Source organism: Enoplosus armatus, chromosome 5 (assembly GCF_043641665.1).
Source record: "Enoplosus armatus isolate fEnoArm2 chromosome 5, fEnoArm2.hap1, whole genome shotgun sequence".
Classification (NCBI taxonomy): Eukaryota; Metazoa; Chordata; class Actinopteri; order Centrarchiformes; family Enoplosidae; genus Enoplosus; species Enoplosus armatus.
The window spans coordinates 11,928,692-11,943,809 of NC_092184.1; the positions used below are offsets into that span (position 1 = coordinate 11,928,692).

At 38.6% G+C, this 15,118-nt stretch overlaps 1 protein-coding gene across 1 annotated transcript; it reads left to right on the top strand.

Annotated features, from left to right (window-relative positions):
* Positions 1–10,411: 10,411 nt before the first annotated feature.
* Positions 10,412–14,815, top strand: dyrk1ab (dual-specificity tyrosine-(Y)-phosphorylation regulated kinase 1A, b). The gene is made up of 10 exons (XM_070905521.1): positions 10,412–10,589; positions 10,894–10,986; positions 11,107–11,295; positions 11,533–11,680; positions 11,786–12,072; positions 12,236–12,382; positions 12,813–12,953; positions 13,086–13,389; positions 13,540–13,664; positions 14,150–14,815. Exons 1-10 carry the CDS (start codon positions 10,470–10,472, stop codon positions 14,735–14,737), a joined length of 2,142 nt encoding a protein of 713 aa, XP_070761622.1. The 5' UTR covers positions 10,412–10,469; the 3' UTR covers positions 14,738–14,815.
* The last annotated feature ends 303 nt before the right edge of the window (positions 14,816–15,118 follow it).

Here is a 15,118-nt window from a genome sequence, read left to right on the forward strand (position 1 = left end):
GGTCAAAGAATCTACTGTAACGGGCAGTGCTGGAGTTGAGGAAAAAATCTGTCACTGTAGACGTGTGTTTTTTTCTGGGAACATAGACTGTACTCACATAGGTCAGGGTCTGATCACATAACATACACAATGGACTTTTATTTTAACTATGACAATGTGAAGATAAATCTGATTAAAGATCTGAGCTCTATTTAGATTGAAAACATACATACAAACACTAAACTGATTCAACCACTGATAAGCATTGTAGACATATAGGGTTGTTAGTTTGAACACACTGAGGTTCAGGGAAGAGAACCAACTGGAACATTTACACATTTAACACAGAGAACATTAAAAAAAGATCCAACATATACATTTAAATGAGTAACTGATGCAATTACCATCTGGATACTAATACACTAAAGTTGAAAGGGTTCATGGTGACATCTTTCTCTCCCGTCTCATTCGTATAAGTGAAATAGAAAGGAAAGCTTAAAAGATTTCACACATTTGGAACATGTGTTGTATCTTTTAAACTAATAGTTTTAGTCATATTTGTTTGTCGATTATAGAAGATCACCACATAAGAATCTCGACAGTCAGGTTTATGTTCAAATAATCACAATACTTTTGTTTCTCTATATTTTGAAACAATTTGTTCATAATAACAACAGTATTTCATGATTTTTGAAACCCAAAAATAACTAAATAATTATTTTGTAATCCTGTCAAAACAAAATATAGAACACAATTACACCCATGACCTCTGTGGCCTTCAATAAGTACTGTGTGTCCTCTGAGAGTCAAAGGAAGGAAATAGAAAGAGAGAATTCAGATGGAGTTGGAGCTCAGGCGAGGTTAAGAATTGTCTGGAATTTACGAAACCAATTTCCTCAAGGAATAAGGACTAAATGAAGGCTTAAATTAAACTTCTAAGGTGGTTTAACTTCAGAGTAATGTTGTCTGTCAGACAGGCTCCACCAGCCAAACTAGTACAGTACTTATTGACATGAGCAACTGACTTTGATGAAATCAGTTTCTGAAACCTTTTACTAAGAAAATGCAGTGGTGATAATCTCACACAGCCCACATGTTCTGTCCATGTACATATCACTTTGGGGTTTTTAGTATTGTTTTCTTTGATCTTCATGATCTTCTATGTGGTTCCATTGTTGTGTTTGTTTTTACCAGAGGTGGAGGAAATACACAGATCCTTTAATTAAGTAAAAGTACTAATACCACACTGTCAAAATACTCCATTACAAAGAAAAGTCTGCTAAAAGTATGTATTATCAGCAAAACGTACTAGTATCAAAAGTAAAAGTACTCGTTATGCTGAAAAATGGTCCCTGTCAATGTTTTATTATTGTATATGAAGTGTTTTAATATTACTGCTGCATTAATGTGTATGTTGTATTTCACTGCTGTAGTTGTTTAAGGTTGAGCTGATTTGAACTACTTTATATACTGTAGTTTCATCTACAGCAATGCATCATCTTCTATAAGAGCATATGTTTGTAGCATCACTGTACTGTGAAAACCAAGTACCTCCAAGTTTTTTTTTTTAATTGTTTGTTTAGCTTAAGAGGTAGGATAATTTTCTCAACCCATAAATGAAAACTTTATCCTTCAGTTTCTCAGAAAAATTCAAAATATAAATCACCAAATTTGGAGATACATGGTTTTCACTGGACAGGAAAAATTGTAATCTGAAAAGTAACTAGTAACTAAAGTTGCCAGACTCTGAGATGTAGTGCAGTAGAAGTATAAAATTGAATAAAATGGAAATACTCAAGTAAAATACAAGTACCTCGAATTTGTACTTAAGGACAGGACTTGAGTAAATGTACTTTGTTGCATTCCACCACTAATTTTTACTCCGAAGTGTGGGCTTTTTGTGATCCCTTCAAGCTTTGATACTGTGCGCACATACCCTCACTTATGAGGACTAAAATACATTGTTGAAATGGTTTAACTTAAACTTAGTCCAGGACATAATCAAAAAGTAACTAATACAAATTAAAAATATGTCTAGACTAAGGCCCACACCTGGCTTACTTTACACCCTGTGTTATGCATACTGAATGTGTAAACTGAATTAATTGCGGTCCACTTTTTTGGTGAAATCTTTTATCCTAATTTTAATAACAAAATCATTTTAAACATTTGCTGATTCTCTGACATCCTAATCACCCAGTTTTGCACAGATGTATGTACATTCCCTCTGTGTCTCCCAAAGTCCCAGGGTGGTGGATCTTTCAGAAACATGGGTGAACTGCATATACTTGGTATTTCTTTCCTGTGGGCTTTGAACATTAGTTGTGGTTTGACAGAAGTCATGTATTCATCTTGCCAAACACTGCTTTATGTACATTAGGGTCTCTGTGGGGACTGCTGGGGTTTGTGTGTTATGGTTGCATGTTACATATGCTGCAGACTGCTGTTGTGGGCTACAAGTAACAATTAGTGATCAATCACTCACTGATAGCACTCACTCAAAGACACTCGGCATTGGATACCTTTTGGCTATAGTGTTGGGTTAGGAAGTAAGAGCTAGTCGGTCAAACAGTAATGCCAATGATGGCATGGAAGTCAGCATGAGAATATTATGCAGAAAGGGTGTATTTGGCAAAACTGTAGTGAAATACATGCATTTTAGATGCACAAATATGTCTCACAAAGCGTGTGCTTCACTTCACTAACCCTAACCCTAACCCTAAGGTTTTGGTATTGTTTTGTTGCAAGTACTTGAAGTTTGTTTTTTGTTGTTGTTTTTTTAAGAATCAAAGTACTTTTTTGTTCAAAATTCCTAGCTAAAAAAGTTCTGTGGTGAAGTTTTCCTTTCAGCTAATGTCTTGGCTCAGAAGCAGACATCATTAACTTGATGACTGTTATTGACTAACCCAGGAAAGAATGCAAAAGTAAACGCTGTTACTGCAGTGGCATCTCACGTGTACACCTGTGCAATAACACCTTGGGGGATATAAATAATTCCACTTTTTTAGAAAATGTTTGCGCTATTTGGCCAAAACATCTGTTCAAATAATCTGGTAGATCCGGCTACGTTGAAATACAGTCATAGAAAAGGCCATTGAAATAATTCTTATATGATGGAGAGACGTCTAAAAATATTACTTTTGAAAGATATTTTTGGCCAGTTTTTATAAAAGTCTTTTCACCTGCAAATCATCTAAACCAGGCTCAGGGAGATGTGCTATTGTTGTCTGGTTCAACAGTATTGTGAAACAGAAGGAGGGAAGCATAAAAAAAGAAGGGAGAAATTGGAAAATTGTTTTTGCGATTCAGGGCAGTTTGCCTTCATTTTACCATTAACAGGGTGATTTCTTCAATGCAGGTAAATTATGATCCTCTGCCCCCACCCCAGATATGTTTAACAAAAGGTTTTTTTAAGTATTCAAGCATATGTTTTCACAGAGGGTAACAGGCTGTATGGTGTTACTAACCAAGCACGTGGATTAAACATCAACATATGTTTTAAAAACCTGTCCACAAACAATGAATATATTAATATATAATATAATAATAATAATATAATATTCTGCTCTACTATAGGACTTTACAATTGTTAACAGTGTAGATGTACATCCCATCTCAGTCCCTGCCTAATGTCATGGCATACATTTTGTCCAGAAACTAACTTTTTCTCAAGTACTGTACTTTAGTACAATTTTGAGGTAATTGTACTTTACTTGAGTATTTCCATGTTCTGCTACTTTTCACACCACTGCATTTATTCTTATAACTTTTACTTTGATTCAGATTATTAATACAAATTATAATCAACAAATAAATTATGATGTATTATTATAGATTAATATAAGACTTTAATTGATCCCCAGGGGAAAATTCACAAGATACTCTACAGTATTTAAAATCACATGGGCAAAATGGGCAGATGTATGGATGGATGGACACATTATTTACCATTAATTGTGGAGGCTACCAAGCTAGCTGAGGAGAGGGAATGGAGCAGCATGGTGGTGAAACCAAAGCAGTTCTAGGGAATACACCTAGTTTTTTATTATCATTCTTTCACTTCTCTTTAAAGCCCTTCATGGTCTGACATGCTTGCGATGTATGAATCAGAACTCTTTCAGGACGAGTTTAGTTGTTCCAAAGTGCAGGACAAAAACTTCTTGTGAGGCAGCTTTTAGTTTTTGTGCTCAGAACCGTTGTAACGGATATGAGAGCAGCTGAAAGTGTTGATATCTTTAACCATAAACTTAAACCCACCTCTTCAACCTGGTGTTTAATTATTATTTTATTCTATTAATGTTTTAAAATGTCTTGCTCCCTCTTATCTATTGTATTTGTTGTTGTCTTTTATCTGATTTTTTGTTTGTAAGTGTTTACATTTTTACTCTTTTCTCATCAGCTTGTCAGTCATCTTTAAAGCACTTTGAGAGAAAGAAGAGCCATAGCAACACACTCTCGTAGTTGTCGTGTGCTAATTTGAGGATGTTCATACGGCCTGTGAAATGTTTGGTCAATTTGGTTTCCCTGAACAACTTGTGAGCAACAGTGGCCCTCAATTCATTTCCCAAGAATTTGGGAGGTCCCTAAAAGCAGGTGGAGTGAAATATAGTTTTCTGCAGTCTTTTAGAAATGTACCAACTGTAAAAACAACAGTAGCAACTCTTCCTGGGGTCCACATAATGTATTTACAATACTTCATGAAGAAAACTCACACAACATCCATACACACTGTAATAATTTAAAACCTGTCTAGTACAATAGATAGCTCTCCATTACATCACCTCTAAGTGATCAATGAGTAAAAATAAATCAGATCAATATCACATCACGTCTTCAGTAAAACCAGGATTAACTTTGGCAACTCCATTTTGTGTGTAAATAAATACAATCTCTGTCTTTCAGTGTCCAAATCCAACAGACAGTCCTATGCAAGTGCTGTGGAGAGTGAAAGTCTTCATGTTGCCCGCCGCTGTTTGGATACAGAATTGGCCATCAAAAGTAGTGGATGGTTTGCAACTGATTGAGGTAGCACTAAAGTGCAATAAGCCAATACACGTTTTATTGATATTTTTCCAAAATGCAATTCAGTCTTGTTGCACTGATGGCATCAATGTTTAGACTAACTTTTTTTCAGAAGAATTACAGTGGGCTTAGGACAGGTGACAAACTAAACTGGGATAAACATTTATTAAAAGTTCATACTTTTAGCACATCTTTAGATTTGAGAAGTGCCTAGGCTACATTAAAGGATAGGTTCACAATTTTTCTTTCTGTCTGTCTTAAAACAATAGTCAGGTGTCCATATGCACATTGAAACAGGTTTGTCTTGTTCTAATCATTCCTCTTGTTCATACTAGCCATTAAGACATCTCTTCCTAAAGAGATTTCAATGTATGTGATGGGGCCAAAATCCACAGTCCTCTCTCTGTGCAAAAATATATTCCAAAGTTTATCTGAGGCCTCAAGAAGATATGAGGCTTTGTACAGTGGCTTTCTTCCAAAGTTAGTGTTTTTAGTACTATTCCCCATTTTGTTACTATTATTTCTCTGCAGCCCAACAGGGAAACACTGTAGAATTTTATACAAAAAAGGCTCTAAAGTAGAATAGGAAATACAGCTATTTTACATTAAAGTTATATATAGTGTATTTAACTACTATAGCAAATAAAATATTATTATTATTATTATCATTATTATTATTATAAATAGAACATTATTTAAAGGTGCCCCCTACCACCCTGTGTTGGGGGCTTATGACCTCATTATTTCTAAAATCCTGGCTATGACTCTAGTTGTAAATACTTTATTGATCCCCGAGGGGAAATTATACAAGGCGATGGTAGTTTCAAATTGTAAAAATAAACATAGTATACATCTCTGCCGGATGGTAGCAACAGGCCAAACACGGTTAAAAAGACAGACAGGGACACCAGAGTTATATGTCCTGTAACTCTGGCCAGTTAGATTTTATTCGTCATTGGTACATCCGGGTACTTTAGTTTTTGATTGACAGTTGCCATGGCAACAAGCTAGAGCATCGCCATTTTGTCAGGAGGGTTTTTTTTCCCAGCTCAGTCTTTTCAAATGTTCTCCCTTCCCGCCGGAATAATGCTGTCAGTGGATATATATTTGACGTTTTTGGATATCGAAATGCGTCTAGTGGATCGGATTAAGAAGATCAAGAGGCCGACGTTTTAACATTGTTGAAATAATTAGGCGGCGCCGCACTAACTCAGTTGTCCGTGTCTCTGGTCCACCGGGCCGGTTCACTGCGCAGGTTTGGACCGCGCGCCATTTTGTGAAAATTGACACAAAATTCCTAACCAAAATTATCAGAGGACACGGTTTCTGTTTCATGTTTAAAATACTCTGGATTTAACTGTATTGTCGTATTTATCGAAGAGGCCGACGCTAAATTTGCAAAGACAACGTAAAATCAGAATTTGGCATAACGTTTATTTAGCGGTAGCTAGAATTGTTAGCTTGAGGCTAGCCAAAGAAGCTACAGCTAGCCAGGGCAGGTAGCTAATGTTAGCTGCGTTCATTTTGTCAACTAGCTAGCCAGTTCGCTAAGGTTAGCTAGTAAGTTATGCGTGCTAGTTAACGTTAGCATGTTGCTAGTCATCAGCTGATAGTAACGTTAGTCAAAGTTGCTTCGATCGCCAATGTTGTTCATCAAAGCTTGGGATATGAAGAGCGTATTAAATCTAGCTGGCGAATAATTTTAGAGTTTGCCGATCAGAGGACGGGGATTGGATTTAACGTTAACATTACTCGCTAACCGTGCAGGGAGGGGAGAATCTCAAGCTGGATAAGTTTCCTCATCATACAGGTTATTGGACTTTAAATGAAGATCGTGCCATCAGAGGTGAGCAATAATTAAATATTATATTTGACATTAGCCTTCGTAAGCTTAACATTTGACGTTAACGCTTTCGCAGATGTATATTATATGTAACGTGAATGGTTAACAATGATGGACGCGACAGTGAAGTTGAGAATGGTAGCTTATGGTATGGCGGCTAGCTAACATTATGTGGCGGTGCCGAGTCCGCCGAAGCCAGCGTTAATATTTGCTTTCAGTCAGTAGGTCAACTGACTAATTTTAACGTTAGACGGGAACCGTTTTCCAGGTTGTTGTGAGCTAGAGGGTGCAACGGATTGTGTGGGCTTGGACGAAGAGTCATGCTGGCACGGTGTTAACGTTACAGCTAACGTTAACCCTGTGATATTAGACATTGTCATTGTACGATTTGAGCAAATGTTGCCGTGTTAGCTAACAGCCCCGTTTAATGTACTGCCAATGCAATGTCTAACTGTATTTATATTAGAGGTATACTTTGGATTTTACAGTTATACAGAACGGATGCTCACCTAGCTAACCTGGCTAACGCCTGGTAGCTAATTCGGCTAACCTGGCTAATGGTTAACGTTGACTTGTTGACGAACCAGCTGAATGGGCCCCACAACCCGCTGGCTGAACACAGCGTCACTAGCTAACGTTAACGTTGGATTGGTGAGAGATATGCTTGCTTGTCCCGCAGTTTTCAGGGTAACGTTAACGACGACAACGTTAGCTAGTTAGACTGCTAACGGCAACGGGAGCCTGAATACGTTTGCCATTTATACGAGGAATTGGAGGCATACACGGACGATATGTAGCAAGAGAGGAGAGCAAATTAACACTGAATATGCTTTCTAAATTCCAACCATGACGAGATCTACCCCATCATCTGTAAGTACAGAGATACTCGGGCACCGTCTTTATACACGGACGTTAGGCTTTTAATTGTTTTGGATGGGTTACATTTGATTCAGCTTTGGAATGGATCTAATCAGTTGGGCGTGAGAAGATGACACAGGCTTGTTACAGAGGTCTTTAGCTATCACTTATGATATGATATGGCTAGTAATAGCAAGCTAGCTGTCGTTATATTTACACCTAAATAGGCCCGTTGATGCCGTGATGAGTAGAGCCTGGAAAGGAACTGTTCATATGTCAGTACTGAAAATGAAGAATAATCAAACGTTTAGGAGAGAGTAAAGAGCTACAAGTGCGCTTTCAAAATGGCTTTGTGGTCAAATACAGCTTGAATTTTCCTAGGAGGGTTAATGATTTTTAAAATGTCAAATTCACTCTATAGTTATGTTAGTCTGATGTCAGGTATTGTGTTTGTAAAATGGGCAAACTTTTTCAGTTCTTTGTCAATTTGCATAATCTTGTACAGTAATTTCCTTTGGGCTAGTTGGGCTGACTATTTTTAAAAAGTATATTTCAGGTCTTAAAATCCACTATAAGTTAAAAGGTATATTGACTGTGGACATGCTGAGAGGAAATCCAGTCCGATTAAGTCCACCACATTATTAATCCTAATTTGTTTTGCTAAGTTGTATGTAGTCTGTGACTCTCTGAGTGAAGTATTTATCTTTTAACACTTTCACAAGAGCTTCAGATCTGTTTATGTTTTGAAATTTCATTGCCTGGGCTTTAATTGTTTTTGACTTTTTATCCGCAAACAGTTTACATTCTTTTACATTTTTAAATTTCCCATAAGTTCATACGTTTACCCCAAGCACTTTGTAAAGTTTTGGGGTGTCCTCTGTTCTTTAGGGGTCATTTGTCCCTTCTTCTCAATGAAAGTTAAACCACTGAAGTTAAATCCCCACCAAAGATGCACAATTATAATCATCTGTTTTTATTCTTTGTAGTGGGTTGTGGTTTGCTGCTGGACTCTCCTCCCAGGATGATATGAAATTTTACAGGAGATGATGCATCCAGGTTAGCTGCTATATATTAAGCCTTAACCCTTTGATGGGAAGTGGTACACCTAAGATCTTCTTCTCTTTCTGTTATTTGCCTGTTTTGAATTCGACATCCAGACTCACACGTTAGTACATTCTTCAGTGGGAAAAAGTCGAACAATGTAAATTCATTATTAAGATTGCTCAATACAGTATTTAAATTCCCATTTAATGCAGTTGAACTTTTTATTTGATGACATAACGTTAAAAAACATAATTGTTTTCAGGTCTCATTTGAACAAGCAGGAAAATAGACACACTAGTCATCATGACAAATCAGTCCTATCATTTTAGTGCTTTAAATTTAATTTGTATTAAAAGATTCAAATGAAAATGCTTGTATTTTGCGTTATCTAATATAGAAAAATTTGTTTTACTTTAACAGTATAGTTGGGTCCATCCTTGCAACATAAGATTTTATAAGATTTATACAATAGATGGATACATAAGAAAATAAAAACTATATATAATGTAATGTAATATAATATAATATATAGTATAATATAGTATATGATATAAAATATCTTAGTTCCTAAAAATACAGCCTTTGCCTGTGCTCTATCATCTTACAGTTCCTCTTATTTCTGTCAGTGGATGTGTATTTTTTCCTTTTCCAAAGCTGGGTCAGCTTTCTAATGCTCTCAGATGGAGTGCAGGTTTTGGGCTGTGCAGCTATTTTGCTGTCAGGCTCTTGTGTTGAAAGCAGTGTCTAAGTGTGCCAAAGTTCAATTTTATTTCTTGTTTATTTCTTGTTTTCTCATTGGAAAATGGGAGCAGCTCTGCCCTGGCAACAAAAGTAGGCTATTTGCATACTGCGTTGTGATTGGTCTGTGCATTGATGGGCTTGCCAAATCACGCTGTATCTCTGTGGTGATAGGCTATGCTAATTAGGTGCTGTTGCTGGGATTCTGAATAGTGGTTACTGTGTAGCACTGGTGAATTGTGTTGTCTGGTGAGAGATGCTGATAGCTGAACATGCTATTTGATAATTTTTTGATTCCTTCTGGCTTAAAATGAAGGATGATTCACTGTATAGTGTGGAGATGCTTTATTTTCACCCCTTTTCACTGTTAAACCTGCCGTTTTGCTCCTTTTTCTTCACAAAGGTTGATATAATACTGTTACAATTTATTTTGTGGTTATCCTTTGATGCATTTTTATGACTTTACATGTTTAACAAGAGACACTATGTATTAACCTGACATTTCTTAAACAATGAATTAATCCTTGTTATTGTTCGCAACATTTTATGATCATTTTTGTCTGTGATTAAGTGTGAGCTTGATCCTTTCAACATACATGTAAATATTACAAATGCATAATTTGCATTTTGCATATATTTTTCTTCCCAAAGGTAAATTTAGACTTTTTTTGTGTTAAGGATATTCTCAGTGGTTAGATCAAGCAGCGAATGATGCCTATTCATGTTAAATCTGTACAATAATTAGAAAATATCTATACCTGTTTTATTTTTGGGCCAGAAATCTCTTGAATGCAATAGGAAATACAGCTGTTTTACATCAAGATTACCCTTTTTCCTTCTTTCATGTTGTTACATATAATGTTGAATTAAGGTAATATGCAACTCATAGCAGTGTTAATTTCTTCCAGGAGGAGAGACTTCAGCATGCAAACCTTCGTCCGTCCGGCTTGCGCCCTCTTTTTCTTTACACACTGCTGGTCTTCAGATGGCTGCTCCAATGCCCCATACGCACCAGCAGTACAGTGACCGCCACCAGCCAAGCACTGACCAATCTGTTACGGTCTTACCGTACAGCGACCAGACACCACAGCTCACTGCCAATCAGGTACACTAACCCTACCCTACCCCACCCCAGCTCTTGGATTTCTTTTAGTCTTAATGTGTAGTGTTAAAACAAATGCAATACTTAATGTGATATGAAAGTCTACTTCCCTCTTTGCTGCTGTCACCAGGCAGAGTAGCTGCTTGTCAAATGTTCTTTCAGTCTAGCCATTTAATATTGTGCAAAGTTTATTGTATGGCCTCTAAAATTTAGCATTAGCAATTTAGCCCTGTTACTTGTTCTTACAAAAGAACTGTGCATATTGCTTGTTTATGAAATGTTGTGATTTTCTCTTTTGATACTTCAGAGGCACATGCCCCAGTGCTTTCGTGACCCAACTTCAGCTCCCCTGAGGAAGCTCTCCATTGACCTTATCAAAACATACAAACACATCAATGAGGTTAGTTTTGTTTTTCCTTAATTACATCTATCAATATCATTAGTTTGTCACATTGTAAAATAATAATAATAAAAATTCTTCAAGTGTGATCATGTGAATTGTTTAACTGTTCATTTATAGGTGTATTATGCAAAAAAGAAGCGGCGGCACCAACAGGGTCAGGGTGAAGACTCCAGTCACAAAAAAGAGAGGAAAGTCTTTAATGATGGCTATGACGATGATAACTATGACTACATCGTCAAGAATGGGGAGAAGTGGATGGACCGCTATGAGATTGATTCCTTGATAGGAAAAGGATCGTTTGGACAGGTGCTTACTTATAAAGTACACACACACACACTCACACTTGGTTTGAGTATGAGACAGAAAATTGTCTTGAATTATGAGAAACAAATGATGGTTTCACTTTGCTCTGTCTGAATAACCAAGATATTTGATGATTTTTCACATGCAGTTAATGTTTGAAGTGTTGATGTTTATGATCAAACAAACAATTCCACTTCAACTTTTGGGAACATTAAAATTTGCATTTGTTGGCATCTTTAGGTTGTGAAAGCATATGACCGTGCTGAGCAGGAATGGGTTGCCATTAAGATCATCAAGAACAAGAAAGCTTTCCTCAATCAAGCCCAGATTGAAGTGCGCCTACTAGAGCTCATGAACAAACATGATACCGAGATGAAATACTACATTGGTAATCCACTCTTGAAATTTGCCTGTGATCTGAGAAGAAATATAAAATGAATTAAAAGGACTTTCCTTTATTTGACTAACATGAGTATAATTTGGTTTTCCGCAGTTCACCTAAAGCGTCACTTCATGTTCCGGAACCACCTCTGCCTCGTGTTTGAGATGCTTTCATATAACCTGTATGACCTACTCCGAAATACCAACTTCCGTGGCGTCTCGCTCAACCTCACCCGGAAGTTTGCCCAGCAGCTATGCACGGCGCTGCTCTTCCTGGCCACCCCTGAGCTCAGCATCATCCACTGTGACCTGAAGCCTGAGAACATCCTCCTCTGTAACCCCAAGAGGAGTGCCATCAAAATAGTGGACTTTGGCAGTTCATGCCAACTGGGACAAAGGGTATCTAGCTGCAGTTTTCCTTGTCAGCAATAAAATGAATGTATGGAAGAACGTCCCTGAGAAGTGTGATAGCTGTTGCTACTAAACATTAGCTGTAATGAATAGGTAATTCAGAGTTTACAGGCAAATGGGGAGTCTGACTGTCCGTGCTCTCTTTTTGTAGATATACCAATATATCCAGAGTCGCTTCTACCGTTCCCCAGAGGTGCTGCTGGGAATGCCCTATGACCTGGCCATTGACATGTGGTCCTTGGGTTGCATCTTGGTAGAGATGCACACTGGAGAACCTCTCTTCAGCGGAGCCAATGAGGTAAAAGGAACTAAAATACTACTTAAATTTGTTTTGTGTTGTTTTTTCTAATGTAACTGACAGTGGCATTGTTAGCATGCTTCATTAACATTGATAGTTTCCAACTTCTCACCTGATGTCTAGCTTTCAAATAATATGATGTATACCTCAAAGTTGGAGAAGTTGAGTTCACAAGCCTAAAACACCACACAACAATCCATTGTCAAGCCCTGATATTGTTGTTTCCAGTACTTGTGGCCACTTGGCTTTAGGCATGAGCCTGAATGTTTGGATAGTCAAGCCATTTTTGGGATAACATTTGATGACATTCAACTTCACATGTATATACTGTATAAAAATGTAATGTAATTGTGCTGTCTTATCATGTGCAGATATACAATATAAATTACAGTAGCTTGATTGATAACTTGATTGATAACTTCTTCCCCAGGTGGACCAGATGAACAAAATAGTCGAGGTTCTTGGTATCCCGCCTAATCACATAATGGACCTAGCCCCAAAAGCCAGGAAGTTCTTTGAGAAGCTTTCGGATGGTACATGGAGTGTTAAGAAGACCAAAGATGGCAAAAGGGTGAGCTCAGATTTTTGCTGCAGTTAGACTCTGACTAAAATTTGTGTTGTTAAAAGGTAGATTGTGTGATGATATACAGAAGTCACAGCTGAGTAAATCTCTTAATCTGTCTGTGTACTCTGCCTTAAACAGTATAAGCCTCCAGCCTCGCGGAAGCTCCACTCCATCCTGGGTGTGGAGACAGGGGGTCCAGGTGGCCGGCGGGCGGGGGAGTCTGGCCATGCTGTTGCTGACTACTTGAAGTTCAAGGACCTGATCCTCCGGATGTTGGACTATGACCCTAAGAGCCGCATCCAGCCCTACTATGCCCTGCAGCACAGCTTCTTCAAGAAGACTGCGGATGAGGGGACCAATACAAGTAGTAGTGTGTCTACAAGCCCCGCATTAGAGCAGTCCCAGTCTTCAGGAACCACCTCCAGTACCTCCTCTAGTTCAGGTAACTGCCACGTGAAAACTGTGGGCAGCTGCTCCACTGTCCTTCATTTCAAGTAGTGAAACACATTGATTTGTCAGTTGAACAACATTAAAACATATTTTGTGTGAAGTTGTTGAGGCTGTACTTGTGACACTTTTGTTTTACCCTTAGGAGGATCATCTGGGACAAGCACCAGTGGCAGAGCAAGATCAGACCCTACTCATCACCACTTGCACAGTGGAGGACACTTCGGCACGGCCATGCCTGCCATCGATGGTGACAGCCTCTGCCCACAGGTCAGTTACCTGGAACGATCTGGGATTTTATCTGATGCTGTAACTGTAGTTATTGTGGTGGTAAATTGAAATTTGAGTGGTTTTTTTTATTTCATAGTCTTTGCTCATTCAGCATGTGCACAGAGGATGTCCCTGTTATTTTCAACTTTTTGATAAGTCTTTCAGAACAAATCTAAAATTAACGAATAAACTAAAATTTTCCATATTGCTGGGTTGACCGTTGTTGATGATGTGATGTTATCATACAAGACAGAAACAAACTCGAAAACTAGTCTTAAAATCAGATTTTATGAAACTGTGATTGTGTCTTTTTCTTGCAAAAAATTGTCATGCTTCCTAAATTAAAAAAACGTTGGTGAAAAAGTGTCTTACAATGTTGCATGTTAAAGAACAGAAATTGTTTCTTCTTCTTTCACATCATAACATTGAAGCAAAATGTTGCAGCCATATTCCACAACTGACTCTTGTTTGCATGACATTGACAGGCAAGACAGCCTTACCCACCCCCACTGGTGTGGGGAGGTGGCGTTGGACCAGAGTCAGTCACTGGAGAAACCCACCCAGTCCAGGAGACCACCTTCCATGTTCCCCCTCAGCACCCTAAGGCCCTGCATCCCCACTCACATACTCATCACCACCACGGGCCGATGATGGCTACACGGCCACGCCCACGCCACTACACCTCCCCGACACACAGCTCCTCGACACAGGACTCCATGGAGGTGGTTCATGGCCATCTGTCCATGACCTCCCTGTCTTCCTCTGCCTCCTCTTCCTCTACATCGTCCTCTTCCACTGGGAACCATGGCAACCAGGCCTACCAGCTCCGCCATTTGCCTGCCGGAGCCCTTGACTTTGGTCAGAATGGTGGGCTGAGCATGGGGCTAGGTGCCTTCTCGAACCCACGGCAGGAGACTGGCATGGCAGCGCACCCTGCATTCTCCATGGGCACGAACACAGGGCCTGCCCACTACCTAGCGGAAGGCCACCTGGGCATGAGGCAGGGCATGGACCGGGAGGAGTCTCCAATGACTGGAGTGTGTGTGCAGCAGAGTTCTATGGCCAGCTCGTGACTGCACTGACATTTGGCTGTGTGTTCCCCCTGTGCGTCATTTTTAAGGTGGTGTTTTTTACTACAAGGTGTGTTGAGAACAAAAGCTGCTCACGTCAGAAGGGAGATATCACTGAACCGCTACTACAGAGAAAAACCTTTGTTAAAAAGTATATATGTAATTTTCATCAGTTTTTCTTTTGCAATCATTAGGCACAAAATAATACTGCGGAATAACCATAGTGAGATTGAGACATCCATCTTACCATTTCACCAGTTTCATGTAACCACCAAGTAATCACCATATGGTATTATGTGGCAAAATCTTCTAAGGAGCATTTCAGAGCAAAGTTTGAAGCTGTTTTGCAGGTAGCTGTTGGTGATGAAATGCTTGGCGTCCTTT